A 26,422-nucleotide genomic window follows, 5' to 3' on the forward strand; every position below is an offset into this window, starting at 1 on the left:
CTAATCAAAAGTATCTTGTGAAAGATATTGACCATTTTAGGAGTCTATTACATCCATATAGTATCGTGGTCTTTTCTAAAGGAACATGCTTTGTTAGTAGCCTCAACCATGTTAGAAGTTTTTATATACAAATACAAAATGTATGCAAGATGCTCCCACTACCCAAACATGCAATATATAATGTAGTTCATTCAATACAAAGAGATAGATACAAAAACCTCTTTACACTATTGCTAATATCTTCAATATCTGATACTCCCTTTGTTGCTCATAACATAATTCACATTCTTCTAATCATACATCAAAACTCACATCACGTAGCATTAAATCAATATCACATTGCATTTATTCAATATACACATAACTTTGCATTCATAATCTTTCCTTTATTCCTTGCTAATTTATATTTATCTGCTCAGCCGGGCTTCATGCCTTTAAACACTTCAAAAATGAAATATTAATTTTTTCCCCTCTTAGGTTTAATATCTATAATGTCATCCCTAATCAATTAAGTAATTATTTCATAAACAAAATAATTCCTTAACCCAAAATACCCATTTATTTATCATGCTATGTTTTGCACATATACTATTGTAAATGGTAAATTGACCATAACTCTATTTGTACAGTTCGTACAATCCTGTGAACTTGCATATGTCATCATCATAGTATTAGGTATCTATCCCTAACTTCACACATGTCCATGATAAACTTGTGAAGCTCACCAATCAAAACTCTATCTGTTCTATCAGAAAAACTACATGACGCTTAGACAATTTTCTAAGTATACATGACAATACTTCATCTTCATGATTTGCCCACATTATATGATTGATATGTTTCCATAAATGAAAAGATAAAAATGTCAAACCTAGCCAAATTATCAACAATCTCCCCCTTTGGCATTGATGATAACACAGGGAAAATTGGCTTAAGTCTCAAAAACAAAATTTCTCAAAATATTCTTTGACAAAAATTCAAAACTGTGGATCATTACATATTAACCATATTTCCTTATATCTCCTTATTATATTATAGCTCACCCTTCAATTATAATTCTAAATTTTACATATTTCCTGTTACTTATACCTTATCTTCCCCTTATATGCAATGTACTTTATCTCTCCACTTATACACACACACACACACACACACACACACACACACACACACACATACATATATACATATACAATTTTCCTTATCTCTCCCCCTTAGACATCAATGAAAAAGGTGTCCAAACTTATATACAAGTTAAAATTTTATTGCATTCAAGGTTATTGCTAGCTAGTAATCTGTGAGATGCAATCATCAAAATTATGTTTCAACATGGTGTACTCCATGTCCCATTTCTCCTTCACTGCATATACCACACTCAAAATTGCACATAGAACATAGCATGCTATCTTTATTGCATCTAAATATATATAGGGAAACTTGTCATAAGATGCCTTCACTACCAATAATTCCTCTAGCTATCTCTATACAAGATCAATCTTCAATGCAAGGTATTCCCTTAATAATGAAAATCTTTTCAACTTCATCTCCTTCTTTAGCTTCAAAAGTTTGATGTCATCATTATGCTTTCTAATTCTACTATTAAGATTATCTTAGTTGATGGATTTTTACTTCATTTCCAAGTGCCTCTAACTCACTAAATTTGATGCTCAGTTCATCTGATATGTCCTTGATAAGTGTGTGTGCTCCAAAACACTTCCCATATACAAATTTTCCTTATGTTAGACACTATCTCAATTCCTTGACCTTCTAATCAAGACTCTTCAAGTTATTTTTGATATTGTCACACACTTTTCTACAAATCTATGTATCATGTAGAGTTTGTGCTTTGACTACTACTATACCTAACAAATTTATAAACTCAACTTTAGAAGCTTGGATTACAACATATTGCCAACTTTCAATTTTTCCCCTGTGAGTTGTAGTGGTTAGAATTTACTAAGATTTTATTCAAAATTTCAAGTCAAAGTAGCCTTTAGGTGACTTCTCATCAAATCCCCAAGGCTCTCACTTTGACTTCTTTTCCAGATATCCTTGCTTTTCCTTTCCCTATCCTTCCATGTGGGTTTCTTGTCATTTAGGGTTTAGGTGATTTAGGTTTGGTTGGGATGTGTTTTAAATGTCTTCTTGATGAGTAGTAAGTTTTTCTTGTTTCTGTAATTGCCAAATTGTACCAACATTCTCTTTTCCTTCAGATTTTGAACAATCGAGTTGGTTTCATCAAGCATGATAGTATAAATAACTTGTACACTTGATTTTCTCATAATGGAAAGATCCAAGAAAGTGCAAGTTGAAGCCTAGAAAGTCTTGACTTAAGTTTTAGAGGTAAAATCTATTTCTATGAAGAAAGTCAGGTCTATGGATTTCTAGCTGCTCGCTAATAGAAACGAAAGCATTATATTATGTTTTTGAAGCCAATATGGCTTGTGCCTAGTTCCAAGTCTTTATGCATAAATAAAATAGAGGCATGATGCTAAAAGAACTATTTTGAGCCTGTAATAAATGATCCATGCTTGAAATCTCACCTCAAAGCTATCTGATTGAGATTAAAGGGAAAATGTTGTAAAGTTTTACTCTCTCGAGAAAGTGTTTCTTTCATAAGGATATTTTGTCCTTAGGAAACATAAAAGGCCACTTTTTCGAAGAATTTAAATATAAAAAGTTAAGTGACTTTGATATGTGAATATTCTTCGAAGATCCGTAAAAGATGCTTCTAAAAGATTCAATAATAGAGGTGCAAACCTGACATAAAGAAAATCTAGTATTGAGTGCTAAGGGTAGAAAATAAGAAAATGAAGTGCTTGAGGTATTGAAGGATCATTCCCTGTACTGCGATTCTAAATCAAAAGAAAATTGGGCTTATGGGAAAGTAGATCTGTACTCTTTTCTCTACACATATTAAGTTATCATATAAATCCTTACTCCAAATCCTAAAGTAAATAAAGGTACTTTTTGGTAAACTAAAAACCCCTATTTTGGTAAAGGGCTTTTCATGATACAACTCCACTTTAATTCAAGTAATGCGGCTTTCAAATTTTAAAATCTTTATGTGCATGGAAATGGAAAGTTTTAAATACTCATTGATTATGAAATTTATTGCAAATCTTGCCATTATGATCATTGTTTGAACTTAATTTCATTCATGTAGCACCAATATTTCGATTTCTAAATCTATTTCATTAAAATTTCCTATAATTTGTTTCCTCGCTATTTCAAATGGCTATTTATCAATAATCACATCCTTTGAAATTATAGCAAATGGTAATCAAAGCAATAGGTTATGATAAACTTATAGGCCTGGAGAGTGAGTTAAAGAATTTAGTTGGTACATCATTCAAGTTCTACGACTTAGGTGCTCTTCACAAAAGGCTTAACTCTCAACCCATCCACCCAATTACCTAGAAGTTGAAAGTGAGCAGATTGGTGGAAGCTATTAGATTTCCCATGGTTGTAAAAGCTCCAGAGTTAGCAAGAGAATGTATAGAAAGATATAATCCACAAAAGAAGAAATTTCTTCTTCTTGATTAGTCTATCCTTCTTTCAATAAATAAGGCCTTGATGTAGTCCGCATTCAGTGTGACAATGAAGGAGGAATACTATGATATCAATTTTAGATCCTTTGCATCCATGTTCAATGAAAAGAAAACCTTGAGAAGGGAGGATATGCAGAGGACCTAGTTCCAAACACCTCACTCAAAGAAGAGCAAGATGCTAAAAACCCTTTTTAGGACCAACTTAAAAAGGGAGCTTGTTGACATCGTGGCATTGCTACTCAGATTAAAAGGAAAGGAAGAAATTCTAGAATTCATTGAGCACCACTTCTTCCTAGTGCAAGCCATTTGTGTTGAAGGTCTACAGATCGATTGGGTAGAAATCATTTGCGACGAGCTTGCCTCATGGTTGAATTCTAAAATGGTAGAATTTTTACATATCTTTGTACTTACTCTATGCCTTGGCTACTCATCACCTATGGTCGAGTCTTTCCAAAACTAAAGACTACGATGAAAATAAAAAGGTGTATGAATTCTACCCACACCTTCAACTATAGAGGATCTTTGAGGAGTATGTGAAAGTGAATGATGCCTTCACTATGAGATTATGTTAGGAATTACAAGGCTACCCTAAGAGAAGATTTTCACTAAAAGCAATTTTGGCTATTAGCGAGTTTGGATGCTCTTTCATCCAATTTCTGAGTTTCTCCTACCTATAGATCGGTGCTTTTGATGGTTTTCCCAAAAGACTTCCTAGGTACCCAGAGGACAAGGTTGTTCTTGTCAAATTGTATTAGTAGATACTTGAAGTGAACACCTTATGTTCAAATGTAAAGAAGATAGCCAAGATTTCCTTCCCCATAGTGGTTAGACCCTATTCCTGTGCTTCTAGATTCGATGCTTGGAATCTAGGTAAGAATTTTGAAATTAAAATCAAGTTGATTGATTATGAGGTACTCATGCCTCAGTATGACCGAGTAAACTTCGTGAGAGATCATTTGAAGCTGGGATACACCTATAGACATGTTCTAGATATTGAAGATTTTTGGGAGGGATGTCTTAATGAGTATCAAACCTAGGAGAAGTTTTGGTCTTGGTTGACAATTGATGAAATTAAATTATATAATGACTCTATTAATGTTTTTGATCTTGTAGATGATGGATCCTACATGCATTCTTCATCTTATGGGTAGATTAAAGACACTCCCATCATGTCTACCCCACCTACAGGTCCTACCATCGATACCATGGAGGTCCTAATGCATGGGATCATAAAGAGGACAAATAAATGGGCAGAGTGGACCTGAGTGAGAGAGAAGAGAGAAGGAAGCACAGATCCACTACTGGAGTCACTTCCAGAACTGCTCAATTAGTTGTAGTGACCTCCACCACTACTGCCATTTCAACATTTGCAAGCCCAGCTCGGTCAATCGGCCAAGGAGGAGACCAACCCCTAGAGAAAAATGTTCCAATTACCCCTACTTGTGGAGGTGGATCTCTTTTGGATACAGGAAGAGTTGGAGAGAAGTAAGGGGACAAGGAGAAGGAAAAAGAGCAAGAACAAGAGAATTTAGTAGCTAATCATGCATCTTGTATCCAAGTCATCAATTTGGATGGTGACACCAACCCCATGGATGGCCAAGAATAGGATACATCACAACAGGGGGATACTTTGGCCCTTTCAATAACCAAAGTTGTTGTCTTCCCCATTGTTTCTTAGAGCAAGAAAACTCCCCTAGTGGCAAGGAGGCTCTTTGATCCTACTGCCCTACAATCAGCACTCAATGTCCTTTCAAGCAAGTCATGATTGGAGGAAACCATTGATTGGAAGAAGTTGAGGTATGAAGAAATTGCCCCATCAAAGGACCTCATCACATAGGAAACTTCTTCTTAGCTAACATCAAAGGAGAAAAAGAATCAAAATTCCATAACAACACTGGCTATTGACCCTTCTATTGGCCACATGTTGATGGAGATAGCAGAGCCTCAAAAAGAGGGAAAATTCCATGAGCTTACTGCCGATGATTTTCAAATTAGAATGATGGACATTGGTATCCCTATTCATGATTCCATAGTAAATATATGGAAATCTACTAGTGAGAAGATTGAGGATAGACTAGAAGAGTTGTGGGCAAAGAAGAGGTGCTCAAGGCCTCAAACCAAGAGCTAATGGACTACATCAAATCTGCACTTGGAAGCACTTCAACTAGCACATTTGACCCAAATGCAGAAGAGAATAAGAACTTTCTTATGAAACTGCAACAGGAAAGGTAATTCAGGAAAATTGGCCAAACATGGGTTGATCAGATGAAGGCACAAGGACCTCCATTAATTGAAAATTTGGGATATCTACTGTAAGATGCTCACAAGTTAAGGGAGGTAGCTTCTAGTCATCAAATTACCGTGCAAAATGTAATAGATAGACTAACAAAATAATTGACACTATTGCAAGAAGTGGTTGAAATGAAGACCAATGTCGCCATCTCCCATAGGACCCTTAAAATAGGTAAAGAGCCATTATTTTATTGGAAACAATCTTTGGAGTTTATAGTGGAAAGCTTTGCAAGATTTCCAAATGAGCCTGAGGATGTGCATGACCTAGTGTAAAAGGTCATAGAAAAGCTCTTTGAATACTTGAAAGTACTACACACAAAGTCATATGTATCTGGTAATGGCTAATTAGTAGACATTGAAAGCATGAAGACCAAGTTCCTAGCATTTGTCAATGAGGCCGCTGATCCACTCAACTTCCAGATATCAAAGATTCAAGAACTTTCATTAGCTAATTCATTCTTAAGGTAGGCATCAGAGAAGTTCCAATAAAAGTTTGTCAAAATGGATGAGTTGACAGAAATACATGACTATTGGATTATTCAAGTTGACAATATCATAATCCCAGGTTTCAAGGAGCTAGTTAACGTAACAGATGCAATAAAGGCTTATAGAGTTAAGACAATAACTTTGAAGAAGGCATGATGGTCTAACATTCTTCTAGACATCTTGCATTCCCTCCTCTCTCTCTCTCTCTCTCTCTCTCTCTCTCTCTCTCTCTCTCTCTCTCTCTCTCTCTCTCTCTCTCTCTCTCCATTTATGGCATTTGCCCAGGAAGTTTAGACTCTGTAACAGACAATGACTTAGTCATGTCCTATTTTTATTTTATTTCATTCACAATTTCTCTGCACTGCAATCATCATATGTAACTTGCCATTTTGAAGAGGCTTATATATGTAACTTTTTGAGAAGTTAATAAGATCGACAAAGTTATTTGTGGGCAAACCCCTATAGCTAGGACTATTGTGTGTGACTTTGAGTCTTCATGTTAATTTTGTTGTTCATTTAGTTACTATATGATATTTGGAATGAATGTGTTGTAACTAAAACTACAATGATTGCAAGTAAACTTGGTTTCATTTCCTTCATTCTAGTGGATCATAAGCTTTAATTTCTTCAGCATAAGCATCATTCTCTTCCTTGTGTTATGCATTGTAGTTTTTTTTATGTAGTTTAGTTCATTGTATGAGGAGTTCAAGTTTTGGTTGATGAAGTAGCTGAAAAGGGGACAATTTGAGTATTGTCAAATATCAGTTAACTTAGTGATCCAAGAATTATCCATTCAATCATTCCTTCTCCTCTCTTGTTTTCATAGCTAGTCTTGCATGTTCCCATCTTTGCATTCAAGTTAGATTAGATTTCATGATAGATGTTAATCTCCACCTTTGAAAATCACCTAGGTTGTTTGAAGTGTTGAACACTTTGGTTGTTGGCCTCTTTTGCTCTTTGGTTAAGAGCATACCCCTGAAAATTTAAAAAACAAATTCATTGCAAATCTTACATCTAAAAGGGAGTTGTACCTTTCAATTTAGGGGTCTTTAATAGATTACTACACTTACTCATTTTGTTGTTAACTTCTTCTTTTTCCACTAGCTATTGGGCATTTTAAGAGTCAAGGTATAAATCAAAGAATTAAGAAAGACAAACTATTGGCTAACACAACATTTTCTCTATCTTGTGGATTTGCCTATGTCATCTGTACTAATATTTTGTTCTATAGTCTATCTATCACTTCCATCAATGAATTTTATTCACTCTTCACTTTTTTATTCTTCTCAATGATCTTGTTGAGTGATGAGATCAACTCTATATGATCATCATCATCAGATCTTGTTAAGGATGCTAGTGCAAGGGGTTTCCTAGAAGAACTCGATACACTTGCCTTATTTCCTTCTTTCTCCTTTTTCTCATTTTCTCTTCTTCCACTTTTCTCTTCTTCTTTTTTGATGTATTTCTATTCTCTTCTTCCTTCTTCTTTCTTTCTTCCTCCTTCTTCATCTTGTCTTGTCTTCTCTTATTTTATTCTTCTTCTTTCCTCTTTTTCTCCTCTTCTTCCATTTTCTTTTTTCTTTTCATCCTCTTCTAACTTCGCAAATGTCTCTTCATTTCTTTTCTTTTCTTCTTTTTCTCTTCTCTTCTTCTCTTCTTCTTCTTTTATCCCCATTTCTTCTAGTCTCTTATTTTTCTCTTCTTCTTTCTTTCTCTTTTTCTCTTCCTCATCTTCTTAACTCATATAACTGACCAAATTGTCAAAATTTGTTCCATAATCCTTAAATGGATCCTCTACTGTGTCTAAAGTGATCCTTGTACTATCCAATTGCATGGTATCAATACCTATAGTGACTTGCAGAGTTAATTCTAAGATTGTTACTATTTTTGTTGCTACTCCCTATTCTCGGCTTGATGTGAAGGTCATGAATTTTATAATAGCTTTCTCATTTTCCTTGTTTACTTCTTCATAATTTCCTCCCAATATCAAAAATTCTCATCTCTTGTTTCTTAGCAGGGGCTCAGTACCCTTCACTGTATTTTCAAGATGTTCATCATTATTTACTTCACATAATTTCCTTTTCATATTTTCTCTAATTTTCTTATCTTCATCAATTACTCTTCTCTTTCTGTTAATTAATCTAGCATATGGGTCTTGAGGAATTTGATCTTGAATACCTTCAAATTTCTTATTAGATAGGATCGTATGTCTAATAATGGCATTCTCAAGCTATAATATCTCTATACCAATGTATAAGTGGTAATATTTTTTTAATTGCAAAAAATTACCTTCATCAATGATCGTGCAATTCACTTTCTCAAATTTAGGCTTCCAACCCTTCTTCCCTTTGATCACACTCTCTAATTGTTATTTGTCTACCTTTTCTGGCCTAGTTTCCTTTTCTTTCTCAGGTATCTCTAAGTGATCTTGCATTTATTTACTTCAAAGTTCATTAATACCTTTTTCCTTTTTCTCGGCCCAGCTACCATTTTATTTACTCTTTTGTGTTTCTGAGGTTTTGTTAGCTCTTGCTTAATTTTAGCTAATCTTGCTAAATTTCTTACCTCAACAACTTCTATTTCTTCTTCTTCTTCTACAAGTGAGACAAGAAGTATGTATTGGGGTTGTAATTGTGAAGCTATTGCATGAGGTGCAATAGGTGTTTGTGCTTATGGTACTACAACTATAATGTCTTTTGATGGTCTTGTCATTGCAAGTGGTGGCACATACATGATACCTTGTTGTCCACTCTACTTCATTCCAGCTATAGTCTCTCTTACTCTTGCTTCCTTGTCAAGGGTCATATAACCTTCTTCCATGATCTTCTTTATGGTGGCCTCTACCTTCTTCTTTGTAGACTTCTCAAGTTGAGCTTGATTGGCCATTTGCATTATTTCTTCAAAGGTTCTAAACCTATTGAACTCTTCATCTCTTGTTTATTTCAGTATCACTTCCACATATCCTTCAACTTATTCCTTAGTGACCTCATAACCAAGAGGCTCTACATAAAACATATATTATTCTTGTCCTTCCTTATAAATGAGGGTGGAGTCATGTACCTCTACTTCATTTCTTCTTGAAAGTTCTTCACAACTAGATCCATACTACTCTCAATCTTATCAATTGGATATCTTATGTATAATTCAGTTATCTTCTCAATGGTACACTTATCATTGTTAAGAAAATAAGACACATTTAATAATGAATATCTCTTAATTAAGTGGAAAACCATGTAAGTAATCATTGGTTTAAATCCGAATTGGCTATTCTTAACTTTCTTTATCCTCTCAAGGTATTATATCAACTATACTCTTAATATTTCACACATATTCACATTTACTCTTGCATGGATAAATCTTGTTTCCATGTCATCCTCTCTAGAGCTAACAAAAAATTTTGATGCTATGATCCTACATATAGATCTCACATCATGTTGTGTAACCTTGTTGATCACAATTCCTCTTGCATTGTACTCAGACTTAGTATTTTGTAGCACAAGTTTTTTTACATTATTTTCATTCACTGGTATTGATCCTTCATTACACAAATTAGTTAGTTCATGAATCAAGTTAGATGATATGTCTACCATGTCATTTCCCAACTAGAACTGTCCATCATGAATTCTGCTCAATATTACCTTTTGCCCAATCGTCATTGTTAAAATCATGAGAAAATAAGAACTTAACTAACTCATTTTTTTCCAAGTGCTCATATCCACTCTTAAAGCTCATATCTTGGTTGCAAATTAGGTCAAACTCCTTAGATACACTTCCTTCTCTTGTTGTCTCAAATTTACTCTTAAGGTAACTACCAACATTTTCTAAATACAAAACTCTATTTGGGATAACTGAAAATATTGTCACAGGGTCTTCTTCCAAGGGCTGAATAGGGTTTACCTTGACTTTAGGTTTTTCCTCATCCTCAACATTGTGAATTAAACTTCTATCTATGAATACTATAAATGCTAAACTCAAATTCACAATTTAAACTTCCAAAATTTGTAGAATACCTCAAACTCATAGAAATAGGGTTTGTTGGAGAATTCTCTTTAATGTTTCTTTGATTGAATTATATTTTCTCTCAATTCTCTCCTTAACTCTTCACACGCTCAAGTGATGCTCAAAATCTTGATTCTTATCATTAAGTCATTTATATTTACATACTCCATTAATTGCGCAAGTATGCAATCTGCAAAAATCTATTTCTAATAACCAAAATACTTGTTTTCTTTTGTGTGTCCATGTACAAAATCCAAAACCTTTGTGCTCGTAACCATAGCTTTAAAACATCACATTCTACCTCATACTAACTCTGCATACCTTAACTCTTTCTCTAACATCTCTTTTGCCTTTCTGACGCTCGATCTTTAATGAATAGTAATTAATTCAAATAATATGAATCAAATATAATAGATGACTTCAATATACCTTCAGGTACTTCATTTGACTATTCTTTGAGAACCACATGTGAACTTTATGGATCTTTGGCTTTGATAAATACTTCTTTGAATTCTTCTACATGTTCTCTTATATTGTTTTTCTAACTATCACTATTATTATCATTCCTTTTGAAGTTTGGATTCCTTGTGTTGTTTCTCATGTCCATACTATAGAATCTTTTTATATGACCAAATTTTGTATATAACTAGAATACTGGTACATTGTTTCCAAAAATCTGGGTCCAGACCGGTTTACAAGTAATCTAAAATTTCTAGCAATATGTCCAAAGTTGTTGCACTTGTAACACATAATGTTGCTTCTCATTCTATTATTTCCTTCATCAGGTCTTCTTCTTATCGGGTTAGTTCCTCTAAACATTCTACTATTTCTATTACTATTATCAAACTCAAGTTTCTTATACTTAACTGCTCTAGGACCAAAACCATGACAATTATAACAATAAAAATTAGTAACTAGTTTGAATGACTTACTTGTGTCCATTTTCATATGAATAATCTAATTACATCCATAACATCTATCATTGAATTCATATCTCACTTCTTTAGGTGATTCAACTTTCTCATTTTCCTTAGGTTCATCAACTTTTTTAGGTTTCTTAACTTTCTCAACCTCCTTAGGTGCATTATCAGATTGATTTGACTCAATCTTATTCAAATCTTATTTATTTTGTATAGGCTAATGAATCTTAGGATTAGGTTCCTTTCTAGCTTCATATTTCTTAGTTGACTAAATTCTCCAATTAAATATCCAAGACCAATCTTATCATAAGGTCTCTAAAAATACATTTGTTTATTTATCTTCTCACTGCTAGATTATAATCTCTCGAGTTGTTGCTTAGACTAGGTTAACTCTCCTTTCACAACAGTATTATACTTCTCAAGTTATGCATACTACAATGTGGTAGACTCAAGCTCAATGTCACTTTGGTAAGGTTGAATCTGATAGTTTTATTCCCAGAAATTGAATTCAACTTTACTAGTATCATCTTTCAAGCTTAACTTTAGATCTGTAATCTTAAGTTCATGCTTTAGGATCTAATTTTCTTTCTTCAATCTAGAAATTTCATCATTTTCCTTGATCTGATCTTTACGCTCTATCTTGGTGTTGGCTCCTAATTTTTCAGAATTTCAATAACCTTTCAAAAGCACACAATACCTAGGAGTTAGCTAAAAATCATAACAAGTATCCTGAGAAATAAATTTAAAAGGACCAACTAACAAGACCTTACGATGTCTTCTCCACTTTGAACTCTACAAAATTCAGGTGGGTTTACCTAGGAATTCACTTTCTCCCTCCAATTCTCATGTCTTAATATGAATTCCAATATAATAAATAATTTACTTCATATTCTTCTAATTCTAGGACTATCAAAGGAATGACAAATAGCTAGTCTATCAAACCCTAAGATTCCATGAATCAAGCACATGCTCACTTTTAGATCTTCAACAAATGAACTTTAAAAGATTTGATTTATAACTAAATACACTGTATGAACTCCCAAGATATATCAACTTTGGAGATGACCAATGCCTTATCCATTGGTCTAATCTCTTATTGAAATTTGACATTTAATATCAAATCTATCTCATCACTTTGTGAAAAGAAATCAATATTCAATTTGAAACCTCATTCTTATCATAATCTTCTTATGATAACAAGTAATTCTCTCAACCCACATTAAGCATTTGCATAATCTATTGGATTATCAACAAAACATAAATTGAAATATAATTCTAGAAAGAATCATAACTGGGACTCAATAAACTTTTCTATCAAATCTCAGAAAATTAAAATTTACAAAGAAGAGACAAGATTTAGATTGAATAACCGTTCTATTACTGTCATTGTATTATTTTCCTTGAAAATATACAATTCAATGTCAATTTTCTTGTAGAGATGCTCAACTAGACCCAATATTGTTAACCATTTTTTTCATTCTAACTTTGGAGAGTCGCTTATCTAGGTAAGTTGTGAACAAGTTCAGACAACAAGGTAGGACACATGTCACCACTGATTTGACAACTTTACTTGTTACAAACTAAAAACATGTGACTTGCATCAATATATAAACAATTCCTAGAATTACAAATAATACAGATGTCAAATGTAAGATATAACCACCTTTATACAAAATATTCCCCCACCTATGAAATAAAATTAATTTCAAAATTAGTTATTCTGGTGGGTCATTGTGATTTGAATCATCAACTAGATAATATTTCCTTACTCATTCATGATATTCTTCATCCATTGGCCATGTGTGCTCAAGGATCTGATCTGCCACTTGTCTGTAGGAATTATACTTTACTATAGCCTGAGTAACCTCCTTCTCAAAATTCTCATAAAATGTGCTAGAATTTACCAAATTGGAAATACACTCTTGAAAAAGTGCCATATTCATATCATTTTCTTTAATTCTTACCATATTAATTACTTTAGTAATAGCCTTTACTTTCCAATCAGTAAATTCTTTGATATTCTTATTTGTATCCAAAAGTGGTGGGACCAAGATGTCTTGATAGCTCTTTATTGCATATTTTAATTCCATCTATCTATTCTCAATATGATTAGGAAAAATTGAGAAATTCTTTAGTGATTTGACAATCTTAGCAATTGACGTGGCATTTTGGGAAGCATTAGGATCTATCCTTGCACATAATTCTACCTTCTTCATTTTTTACACCCGGTTGATCCATTTTTGATAGGTGGACTTAACCAAAATTCTACCATCTTCCATTTTACTAATTGCCAAGTATAATATCTTGCATGCTTCATAGAGGCTGAAAATTTTTGTATTTATCTTTTCATGCAACATCATCAATGCAATTCTGACAATAAATTCTCTATCACAATCATGTTTATCTTTACTACTTTCTAATTGCATCTTTAAGTCTACCACTTCTTTTATTAGTGAATCATCCCTCTTGCTCCTTTAATTTCAAGTCTGTTGTAATTGACCTTGTTGGGAAAATGGCACATTGCTCAACTGATTGGGTGGAGCTTCCTAGTTTCTGACAAATGACTCAATAGTACTAGGGATTTTAACTACCTCAAACTAAAATATTCTTTCTTCTAGTAAGTTTTTTTTTTTGTAGGTCAATTGTCTCCTTTTTCCTTTACTCATAAGTAGAATACACATGTTTATATTATTCTTGCAAATTGTCATATATTTTCTCCTTATCTAGGGTAACATCATGGAGATAAGAAACTTGTTCTTGCAGATTCATAGTTGAATCAAAGAGTTTAGCATCCTTTACTCTTTGTATAATGATGTCTCCTCTGACCCCAATGCTTGTCTCATCTCCTCTTTCTGATCCAGATGCAGTAAAATTCCATGTTGCCAAGGCACCCAAGTCTTTACTATAGTATGTTTCGCTTGACATATTTTCTAACCCCTCTAAATGTGGTCTTTTCAATCTCACATTCTTCATGATTAAATTAAATGCAATGACATCAACAATCCTAAGATTAGGTGTCAATTGGACCCCTGCTTACTTGACTATCTACCTCCCTTCTTCTAGAGCAATTTTCTAAAACAAGCCTGTTTACATCACAAGCCTCTTTCTTCAATTCTCTAGGGACAAATTCTTTTATCTCTTGCGTGGTGATGTCAAAAATAGGGGTTGTAGGGGTTTGAGGATCTGTTCCCCTCAGCAACTCCTCAGGGGTATAAAGATATTCTTCTTCTTCTTCATTATCATCATAAGGCAAGTTTAACCCCCTCTGGTTGTTCTACCTATTGAGTATGCTCTTTTTCTATGGTAAGATTCCCTCCTTGAGTTAGGGGTCTTATCCCTATCCAACATGAACTAAGCATAGACATGCACACATCAATCCATGATCAAGAAATGAAGGAGTCTAGAGGTGGATTAATGAGAGAAAGAGATTACTCCATAGGGGAATCAGTTGAAAGACCAACAAAAGAAAAAGAACAAGTAAAGATGGTCACCTTTGGAAATATTGTCAAAAGGGGAAAAGTTGAGAGAAGCAGAAGAAAAATGAAAAAGGGAGATCATAGGAAAAAATGAAGCTAGATAGAAGTGTGTGAAGAGAACAAGATATAAATATGAGAAGAGTAGTAGAACAGTCAAAGCATTTAGATGCACTATCTCTGAGGGAGATTTTGAAAGAAGGAAAGAAAGGCATTGAAACAAGAAAGTGCTAAAATTTAGTGTTGTCATCAATGCCAAATGGGGAGACTATTGGCCTAAGTGTCTTGAAGATTGGATGATAGACTTAGTTATCAAAGGTATTGTCATTGATGTCAACACTTAAGAAGGAAGATCGGTATAGAGGATCAATTGACAAATCACACTGATCTGCAACTTTAGTTCATGGGGATAATCAAAGAAGAGAAGATATGTGAGCCCAATAGAGGAAATGACAAAAGTGATCCACTTAGACGAAGTATGCAAAGTGAAGTCTGCATAAGTAAGACACAAAGAGGAAGGGAATGCAAATAAACTAGTGAGTTGGATTAGTTAGGTCAACAAGGTAAGCTTGGACCAAGAAACTTATGATTGCCTTGTCATATAGAGGGTAAGAGTTCACTTAATGTTGCATCTAATGGTGATGGGGCAATTATTCGAGGAACACTTGAAAGAATTCAAATTTGAATTCTTTCCAACAATAGCAAGTCATTGAGGACACATGGCACCCATGACTCCTGTACGAACACACATCTAACAAGAGCAACTCACTACTACAATGGGAAGTCAAGCTATTAGTAGGAATGAGAATTCAAAATTAGAATTCGTAGATTAGAGATTCCTAGTGAAGTTGGAAGAAAGTATAAAAGGAGGCAGAGTTGAACTAGGAAAGGTTAGATTGTCGAGTGATGAGCCTAAGAGCTAGAAGAGTCAAGCTAAGTGGAATCTTAAGGAGCGAAGAGCAATGATAAGAGAAAAGTCACCTTTAGGGAGTTATCATGATAAAGAGAAGATAGCAAGCCTGAACAACACAAGTTTATCATGTGCAAGAGCAAGGAGAGCTAAGCACCCAACTGATCAAGGTATGAAGTTGCAGAGCCAAGAGAAGGTAGAGCATAGTTCCAGATAGACCAATAGAGTTGAGCAAGGATCTATTCCACGCTTAAGTATAGTATCCATATGTTAGATCATTCCCTATTGTTTACTCACCTTTGCAACAATAAATCCCGTCGAGGATGGACCCTAATAGGTTCTTTATATAAATCCCCTGACATGGTGACACATTAACTTGTGTTCTACAGTCCTTTAACTAGGTTGCTCCTACTAGTGCAAGACTTTAACAGGTCCCATCAAAATCCCTTAACTACATCACACCTAATAGTGTCTTTGTAATCTTCTAACATAGATAAGCTCTTGACCAAGAACACTTCAAAAGAGTGCAAGCTTTTTGGGGATCAACTCCTGCATCATGGTTTTTACCCTAGCCAATTTTTCATGAAATAAATAATGTATTTACCCTTAACTGCATCGCACTGACCTGTAGATAAGTATGAAGTGTGATCTAGAGTAGAAATTTGAAACTGGTGGGTATATTGATTCACCTCACCCTCATAGTATACCAAAATGTGGTAGGACCAACAAAAGTCTTACATAGTACGCATACAATGCATACCCATTACAAGTTTATACTCTCCTTATTGATAATTAAATGAACCCATCTTAGCTAGTAGGATGCTTGAAAAGAGATCTATACATGTGTTGAGTATTGATTTGTCTACATCTATCTACCGCAATTAGATGAAATCAATCAGCACCATATTACACCTAAGGGAGATAATCATTTTTCTAAGATAATGCTTAAGTTGATATCTAGGCTGTATCCCCTCTTTACAGTGGCATCCATCATCAAGTGTGAAAAACTTTGCACATTCATATAAATTTCCATAGAATGACCTATGAGAACATCACAAAATGAATTCTCATTTCTTTTCTCGGCAGTTGAATCATTTTCAACACTTTTGTTGGGGAGTTCACCTCCTACCATCTCTATTACTTTAGGACTACAAAATACTAAACACTAGTAAATGTGAGTCCCCATCAATGTCCTAAGGCCACAAAGATTTAAAATGAATAAATGTAGCTACAATAAGAACAAAATAACATTGCAAAGAAATCAATACAAGTATTAAACCCCAACCAAAGAAAATTTTGTCGATTATAAGAGATTACTATCTAAAGGAGGATAAATTTGCCACCCCTTTTATAAATGTATTTGATTGCCTTCATCCTTTGCAATTTGAAATTATCTCTTCAAAAACCATCATTACTATTTTCATCTTATCAATTTTGTATTAAAAAATTGGTATTATTAAATATTAATGTTTTACATATTACTTATATTCTTTTACCCATATATTTCTAAAATTCATTTCCTTCACTCGTTAGAATATAAATAATAATAATAAATAAAGAAGGCAAACAAATCTAATTAGTTAATTGTAGATATATACATATACATGCTTATTTCTATAAATATATTTACTTTAAAAAGCAACAAAGAATAAATATTAATTGATTGATTAGAAATATATATATTTCCTTTTTCTTTAATGATTGATTAGAAATATATAATTTTAAAGTTACTTTGTCAAAAGTAATAAAATAAACATAATATAGTTCAATAAATTGTGCAAATAAATAGTTTTAAAAAATTAAAATGAATTGATTGAAAATAATATATTTATGTTATTAATGATTTTTGTTTCTACATTTGTGTGTGTATGTTTTCTTGATATCAAAGGCTTCAGATCACACTTTGGGATCAAAGGTTTCATATCACACCTTGGGATCAAAGGTTTCAGATCACACTCAGTGATCCATAATGTTGACATCAAAAAAGCAGACACAGTGGAATCCAAGAAACAAAATAATTACAAATGGAATCTAATGTTTTATATAATAAGTAAAAAAAACTATATTTATACTTTTTTAAAATATTTTTAAATCAAATAATATATTCTCGATTTACTTATATAAATACAACATAAACATTATTCAATTTAAAATTTCAACAAAACACAAAAAAAAAAAAAAATTAATTCACTCCAAAGAACATACTTGTAGTTAATCTAATCGGAAAACAAATTCACTAACGAAAATATTTGATTTACTCCAAAATATTAAAGAAATTCAATTTGAAGAGGTTTCAGATACCAGTGAGTCCAGTGAGTCTGTATGAGTTGCTAAAATGTTTGTGTCGACTTCGCAAGTTGGTAGCTAACAGACTTGAATTGCCTCCAAAAATGTTTATGTGGTGACTTTGGAGTCGATAGATAATAGACTTAATGACTTTACTGAACTGCCTTGCATATATGAACCCTCTATTTAAAGACTACAACAAACCATAAAAAAAACCCTATTTACTCTAATTCAATCACAAAATAAATTCATCCAAACCCAAAAACAAATCCTCAAGTTCAATCACAAAATAAAACTCATCCAAATTGAAGGAAGAGAAAAAAAACATCGCCCCTAAAATAAATCCACCTTCTCAGGGCCCTTACAAATTGATTCCACTACGGAGAAAAAATCTCCAAATCCACCAACCCCGCCACGTGTAAACTCTACAGCAGCTCTAATGTTGGACTTCACTTTCCAAATAAACGCCGGAAATAATTTTTACCGTCAATTGTCACGTAACAGGAAAACAAAAGCGTTCAGGTGACCCCGCTTTTTTCTCGGCCTCCCGCCATTGTTTTACCCGGAGGAAAAAAAAGTCTTGCAAAACGTATGGATTAACGAGAATGTAATAATATATATATATAGATATTGAGACAGGCGGAAAGAGAAGATTGAAAAAAAAGGCGTCTAGGGCAAGGCGGAGGAGGAAGAAGAAGAGGAGAAGAGGAGGAGCAGAGAAAGAAAATGGGTAGTGAAGGAAGGAAGGAGAAGGAGCAGCGAGCTTCCGAGAGAATGAAGAAAAAGGACAGCGTGGGGACGCGCATAGAGCTTCGCTGCACGGCCATTCAGATGTTTCTGATGGAATCGACTTCTGGCTCTGAGAAGCGCATCAGGGAAATGTTCGGGGACAATCCTGACACCAGCAAGGCGCTGCGGATGTAAGCGAAGCATATGCAAAGAAAAATATGTGTCTTTTGCACTGTTTTCTTAGGGTTTGTCGCTGCCTTTGTGTGTTTTGCAGGCTGTTGAAAAATCACAGGGTTCGGCGGTTCGGGAGCGGAGGGAGATCAGATCCGTTCGTCTATATGGTACATCCTTTTGTTGTGCTTTTGATTTTTTAATTTTTTTAATTTTTTTTTTTGGCTTGATTTGGATGATGCTTATGTTAGGGTTTTGAGATGTGAGAGTAGGCTGGTAATTGTGGAAGGATGACTTTCTCTTGTGCAGGCCCTAACTCCGCCTGGCATGAGTGAGCTGGAGCGGCTGAAGGAGGCGAATGATACAGAAAATATGTGAAGCGCCGGCGGCTTTGGGGTTTTGTGTTCTCTGCGCGCGGAATTCAAAATTCTCCAGCTTGTTGATGCAGTTTTTGTAAAGTTTGTGAAAATATAGGGCGATTTGGTGCTGTCTGAGGAGCAGGACGGATGATTCCTGGCTTTCCTAATTTTTTAAGAAATTGACCCTCACTTGTCGTTTTTTTTTTTGTATCTTTTATTTTTTATCCGTTTGCAAGGAACTTCTTTGTATTATTGCAAACAAGGATGAGTGATAAATTGCAATTTAGGGTTATGGTTACAGGCAAAGGAATCCTTCATCTAAGAGGTTGCTTTCTTTTGTTGCTCTGTGCCATCACCGAGTGCAATCTCTGAAATTGGGAATGAGCAACTGGTCTTTTTAGCTTTAGGGAGGTTACTTGTGAGATTCGATATGCTCTCCCGGTAACCTTTTGTATTTTGTTGCCTTCGTAACCATGGACCGAATCAGGGCCAAATTTGACGCCTTAATGGTGCTAGTATGCAATTTAACCTCAAAATTTAATCAAAAATTCTCGAATTCTAGATTCCGTGCAGACTGAAAATTTGTACAAAGATTATTTTAATCAAATATTTTCCATGTCCTAGCGGACTGCAAATTTGTTCATTATTATTTTTCGTTTATGAAATTTTCATGTAATCTAGATTTTGTGTAGTCAAATTTTCTGAAAATTTACATTTACATGCCAGAAAGTTCAGATTTTGTGCACACTGAAATAATAAAAGTTTCAGAAAGTCTAGATTTTGTGCTGACTGAAATATTGAAAATTTCAAAATAGTCTAGATTTTGTGCAGAATGAAAATTTCTAAAAGATACATACGTAGACTTCAATATGCCTACATGAAATAAATTGATGAAAATTTTACGAAGTCTAGATTTTGTGCAGGCTGAAAAATAGATAAACAATTATGCTTGCCTTAGAGTCAGGATTGACTATCAAATTTGTCTTGAAATAAAAATAAAATTACCTAAGAGCGTCTGTAATATTTAGTATCTCCATGAAATAATCGTAAGATATATTTACTCAATTTCTTCGCAAATACTATAACTGGAATATGTTATCTATGAATACACCGAGTAATGCTGGATTATTTTAGTTCTGTCTATGAAAGAACTGAGCAGTATTATATTATCTTAGTTCTTTACGTGTGTAGCGTGGTGTTGTATATGAATGATGGCTTGTATTACAGAAAGAGAAAATACTCCGAATATTTTGGATTGAAACTGTGTACATGATTAGATATGAAATTCATTTGAAATATTATAGAGAAAATACTCTGAATATTTTGGATCGAAACTGTGTCCATGATTAAATGTGAAATTCATTTGAAATAAGTAATAGTCATAATAAATGTGTAATCTGAACAGCAGCAGGAAGATAAATCGCAGAATTACCCAAATAGTCATCATGAACAGAAATTCAGTCAGCAATGTTGTGTCACAACTTGATTGGAATCTGATTGTAAATCTTCGGAAATAGTAAATAAATATTTTATTTTGGTGTTTATATTTGTAATGAAGACTGGGCATCTTGATCCTAAAGGCCTTTTGAAGATGTCTCTCTAACGCTGGATTTCCCAGAATGTGTTTAATATTATGAAAGTTTCAGATGTTTTAATGAAGGTAATTTGAAATTGGGAAAAATGCATGGTAGGTTCAGGTTTTGTTTGACTTGAAATAAGGTAACAATGATTTTCATTTATATATGTGAGATTTGGTAAATTATCAATTTTATGGAAATGATTGAAGTTATGGTTGTGAAAACAAGTGCGTATTTGACTTTACTAATATGTATTAATTTTATTGAATATAATTATTAATTTGTAGTATTTTTTTAATAAATTTAATTCAATGTAATAAAATTATAATAAAAAGTAAAGAAAATTTATAATGAATAAATTTTAGAAACAATTAAATAGAATGGTTTTAAGAAAAGTGTACTTTCATTTATATTCTTCAAAAATTAAATAGTTTTGAATTAGAAATTTAATTATAGCGTTTAGAAAATATAAATTTTAACAAAAACTTAATGGAGTCGATACTAAATATTTATTTAAATAATATTTGTAATTATGACAATTTATTTTAAAGAAATTTTAAAAAATTTAAAAAATTAATTGTAACTAATTCTTATAAGTTTTTTTTGTTTTTGAAATATAAAGTGATCGAAACAAGGGGGTGGGTACATACAGAAAAAAAGTAGGTAATCAGTAGACAATCAACAAACACCTATAGAAGAAATAGGAGGTAACATAGCCACATACTATACTAACCGAAAAATCCAGCAAGCAAGCAAGTCTAGCAAAAGCTTGTAACAATCAAACCAACTAAGATTGTTCAAAATAAACAATATTGACAAAAGTAAGCCAACCCAAACCCAAAAACAACATACAACCATTAACATCTTAACTAAATTACTAAACAAACTATAAAGTTCAAAATAAAAAATTGTTGGCTTAAACAGGGCAACCCAAGTCTTAGTAATAGCTGTAAACAAGCAAACTATGGAGCAGCAGAAAACAAAAGAAACTATGATCATTAGATCCTCAAAAAAACGGTCAAATTATTTCTCATCTTTTTCCTTTCTTTTCTCGACCAAAAGAACCCAAGCCCAGTCATCAACAAAAAACTTATAGAGGAGCTTATTATCTTCAATGTCCATCATCAAATCATCTTTCTCATGTGCCAGCAATTGGAGGGTGGTAGCAGCTGCATGAGTGACCTTCAGTGCAAATTTAGAAAATGTGTAGAATCCCTCCTCCAAGGTTTTGACTCTTGTTTCTAGCTGTGTAGTCTTTTCATTTTGTTCCTCTTCTTTTTCCTTACTTTCTTTATCAACCTTTATAGTCCCCTCATTAGTCTTTGTCAATTGGTTTTCATCCTGCAAAACTTGAGGGTTAGTAAAAACATTACATTTTTCCTTAATCGAAGAGGAAATTGTGATGGGGGAGTGTCCACTTTGTTACTATCTTCACAGAAAGTAATGGGCTGGAGAATGAAGTTGGTCGACACGAGTCTCGGTGGTAAATGTCTTGACTAGTCGATCCCTGGATATTACCAGCAGACACTTGGGTATTATCCACCAAGTTCTCACTTTTTACTTTTTTCGCTTCCTCTTTCTCTCTTGGAGTTAGAGAAATTCTCCTCCTCCAACTCCCTTTCATTGTTCTCAGAAATCCCCTCTTCCTCCTCTTCCACCCTCTATCTTTTGGAATTTTGTTTATACCTAGCTTGGGTTTTAGCAAGCCTTCCCGACCTTCTCCTACCCTTTCATTTTCGAGACGCTTCGAAATCCCAATCAATTTTATGATGGGATTCACACGTACTTAGCATCATTATTTTAACATCCCTGAATTCTCTGACAACCTTGGTATTGAAGTTTTTCATACTTTCGAAAAAGAAGTAATTCAAATTTCGCTTTATGTTACCATAATGGTGAAATAACTGTCACCTCAAATCACCTCCATTTATAATCCAATCAATATAGTGTTGTCTTATCAGCTTCCCTTTAAACTTTTTATTAAATTTAGGCAATTTTGTCTTTCTAGGTATAATGTTGCCAAAATTGGCACTGACCTTTATTTTCCTAACCATACTTAACTTTTGTTCCCCTCCTTTTCCTTGCCGATCAAGGCCTTAATTTCCTCCTTCAAACTTTATATTTTTCTCCAACACATCAATTCCTTTTTTTTGTTTGTTGTTCTATAGTGTTATTATTAAATATAATTTTATATCTACAAATTATATCAATTATAATGTATTAATGTCTTGTATTTAATTACATTATTAAGATATAACTGAATATATCTATTTTCATATAAAACTATTTCAATTTATTAAATCTAATAGAGAAGTGCCACCTAACTCTCCATTTGACATTAATTTAGTCGAAAAAATTGTAAAATGGAGAACCTCATAACACAAACTTTTGAGCCAATCAAATAATTTGTGTAGCATATAATTTATAATTAAATAATTAAACCTTAGAAAGACTTCATATATTTAAAAATAATTATATGTGATAAACTGAGTTTTGGAGAAAGTGAATGCAATAGTACAAGTAACATCTAATTTAATTTATAGATGTTTAGATCTTTAAAAGAATTCAAAATTCAAAATTTGTAGTTTGATGATAGGTAAAGATGGTTTGAGAATATTTTGGATTTTAATTAAAAACAAGGTTAGTCAAAAATAAGATTAGTTTGGACAATTGAAAGATAAGGTTGGTTGGGGTGCTAAAATAATTAGAAGCATGTATTAAGGTTAAATCTTGAGACAATGCATACAAATAATAGAAAATTAAGATTTAAAAAAAAGTATACACTTTTTACATTTCAATAAAAGAAATAATCCAATTTGTTTTATACGAGTATTTTATTTTAAGTTTATTTAGATGATATTCTTTTGAGCAAATGAGATTGTGATGATAGGAGTAAGCACAACCTAATTAAAGACTTAAAATGATGAAATTAAATAAGCACAAAATATTTAAGTCAATTTAATATATTATATTAATTACTCTTATTATTAGAACCAAGACATAATATATAATTAAATGTCGTGGATAAGGGTAGTTTAAAAATTGAAGAATAAAGTTCAATAGATAAGGATTTGACATGTATTTGTTGTTAGGAATAAAAACTTAGTGAGTGCAATTTTTTAGTCTCTTATGTTGTATCTTTGTCTTTTTAGAGGGCAAGTTTGCATTTATTATGGTAGTTTGCAAGGTTATATTTGGCAACTTTATTTGATATGACATTTTGCTATCTTTTATAAACATTCATAAACTAGTGGTATGAATAAATAATGTTATGTTGTTGGAGCATTGCCCCCTATCAAATAATGTTATGTTGTTGGAGCATTGCCCCCTGTCAAATAATGTTATGTTGTTGGAGCATTGCCCTTTATCAAATTATTTGAAAATTGAATAATATCAAAAACCAGTTAGGGCTTAAGATGCGGTTTTTCTTTTATTGTCTACCTTTAAAAGCTAGCACATGACATCAGATTATCCCAAAAGTGTGTTTGGTTTACTCAAATTAGAAGGGTAAAGGAGGTTGATTAACCAAAATTGAATATTAATTTTTAAATTAGAATGGGACAAGTTTGTAGTTGTAAGGTCATCCCCACATCTACAAACTTGTCTAAAAACCTAATTATGATTATGTCCTTGTGAAAATGGCCAAGATGCATAGAAGGATATGGTAAACACGAAGATGAGATGACTGTATTGAGAAAGAGCATTATTAAATTTGGTAGGGCTAGATAATAATAAATAGATGTCGAATGGATAAAGATGCTAGAATAGTGTGTCCAACTTTACAAAATACCATAACATTTGTAATTATGTATGTGCATTAAGAAAGTAACTCAAAATATACATACAACTAAATATGAAACTACATGGATATGTAAATTTGACCATTACAATTTATTTTTCATTCTAAGGTCAATGTGTATCTCAAAGTGTGTAGCACTCACAAATATGTTCAAAACCTTGTAATTGTGTTTGAGCTAGAGTAGTTATAGGATAGGTGACCTCCCAAGAAGTCCTAATACTTCACCTCTATGAGCATCGTCTATATTTAATGAGTGCTAAGTGTTCCATTCATTTTCATGAGAGATGGTTCTTATGAACTAGTGGACATGAAATATGAGTCAATGAGTTTGATTCAAATTGCATCATTGAATTCTAATATGAATATCCCAACTCACAAACATGTATGTAATATAGACATTCAAACGCTCAAAGGATGTCACTCCATACAATGCAATACACCTATTAATCCAAGTTAAATATACCAACATACCTATAATTGGTGAAAGCATGGTAGATTGACAAAGGTTATTACCCTACCTGAAGGGTCATTAGTCTTGAGAGTATCGGATAATATAAAGGCTTATCAAAATTCCTCAATTGGAGAGTCTTTTTTAGGTAGTTTTTTTGAGAACTTATACATATGCTAAAATAAATTAGGATAAAAATGATACACAGTTAGTAAAAACCTAACACTATTTGTGTAAATCTTTGATTTCGTGAAATCATAAACATTTTTAAAAGAAAATGAACAATTGTACATCAAATGATAAGTCTAAAAAAAGAATGAGCCTCAACTATTGAGCTTTTCACAAGTATATATAGATTCCCTCTAAGAATAGGGAATACGAGTTTGATTCCTCCACATGTCATCCAAGACATAAAAGTTCAATGTGAAGAGTCATTTTGACTTTCTCTTACATAAGTATTTTAATATCATACAAGAAGTAAAATATTTTGTACAATTAACTTGTAGCTTTCTAACCTCACCTTTGTTTATATATTTTTTACCACTAGATTTTAGACCATTTGAATTTACAAAATATATGTTTGTATGAATAAAATTGTGATATTGCTATCAGGATTTAACTATGCAGTTTCTTGAGTGAAACTCGATGACCCATATTTCATGAGTAGTGGTTCACAAAAACCCATCTATCATACACTTGGGATCTAGGTGATGCTCACAAAGGTAAAGCATTGGGACTTCCTTGGTGGTCACCCATCCTAGTACTACTCCTGAGAAGTCTCAATGCTTCACCTCTGTGAGTATCACCTAGATCCAATGCGTGCTAAGTGTTCTATTCATTGTTGTGAGAGATGGGTTTGTGTAAACCACTACTCATGAAATATGGATCAATGACTTTGACTAAAAAAACTACACAATTAAATCCTAATAGAAAATATCTCAATTTGACTTGCTGCAGAAAAATATCTCTCACTTATTAATGAATAAAATTATCTAGAGTAGACTCATGTTCTTATTTGAGTGGATTATATATATACTTGAAATAAGGTAAGGAATGATGTTCATTTATGTACACAATTTGAAAGGTTTTGATGGGAGATTTGGTAAATTATGTTTTGATGGAAATGATTAAAGTCGTGGTTGTGAAAATGAATTAGATCTAATCTATAAATGCTTATCAAATATTTGAAAATGAATTCAAAATATGTAGTTTGATAATAAACAAAGAGATGCTTTGGGAATAGTTTGGGTATAGGTTGGATTTTGATTGTGATAGTCAATAAAACTAGCAGTTACACGTTTATGTACGTGCAACGATTAGTCGATAGGATTTTTTTGTATTATTTATTTATTTATATATCATTGTCATATGATTGATGTTTCTAATTGTACATTTTGTGCAAATTTTAAATAAACATTATTT

At 32.9% G+C, this 26,422-nt stretch overlaps 1 protein-coding gene across 1 annotated transcript; it reads left to right on the forward strand.

Annotated features, from left to right (window-relative positions):
• Window positions 1-18,566: 18,566 nt before the first annotated feature.
• Window positions 18,567-19,811, forward strand: LOC149567453 (uncharacterized). The gene is made up of 3 exons (XM_089820638.1): window positions 18,567-18,837; window positions 18,921-18,987; window positions 19,127-19,811. Exons 1-3 carry the CDS (start codon window positions 18,644-18,646, stop codon window positions 19,193-19,195), a joined length of 330 nt encoding a protein of 109 aa, XP_089676764.1. The 5' UTR covers window positions 18,567-18,643; the 3' UTR covers window positions 19,196-19,811.
• Window positions 19,812-26,422: the final 6,611 nt, after the last annotated feature.

The sequence above is a fragment of the Cupressus sempervirens genome, chromosome 3 (genome assembly GCF_028749045.1).
Source record: "Cupressus sempervirens isolate cs-2001-9-10 chromosome 3, ASM2874904v1, whole genome shotgun sequence".
NCBI classification, from domain to species: Eukaryota; Viridiplantae; Streptophyta; class Pinopsida; order Cupressales; family Cupressaceae; genus Cupressus; species Cupressus sempervirens.

Coding starts and splice junctions, on each gene's coding strand:
- LOC149567453 (XM_089820638.1), top strand. CDS start 18,644: ATGGGTAGTGAAGGAAGGAAGGAGAAGGAGCAGCGAGCTTCCGAGAGA. Junction 18,838..18,920: donor ACCAGCAAGGCGCTGCGGAT/GTAAGCGAAGCA, acceptor TGTGTTTTGCAG/GCTGTTGAAAAATCACAGGG. Junction 18,988..19,126: donor CAGATCCGTTCGTCTATATG/GTACATCCTTTT, acceptor TCTCTTGTGCAG/GCCCTAACTCCGCCTGGCAT.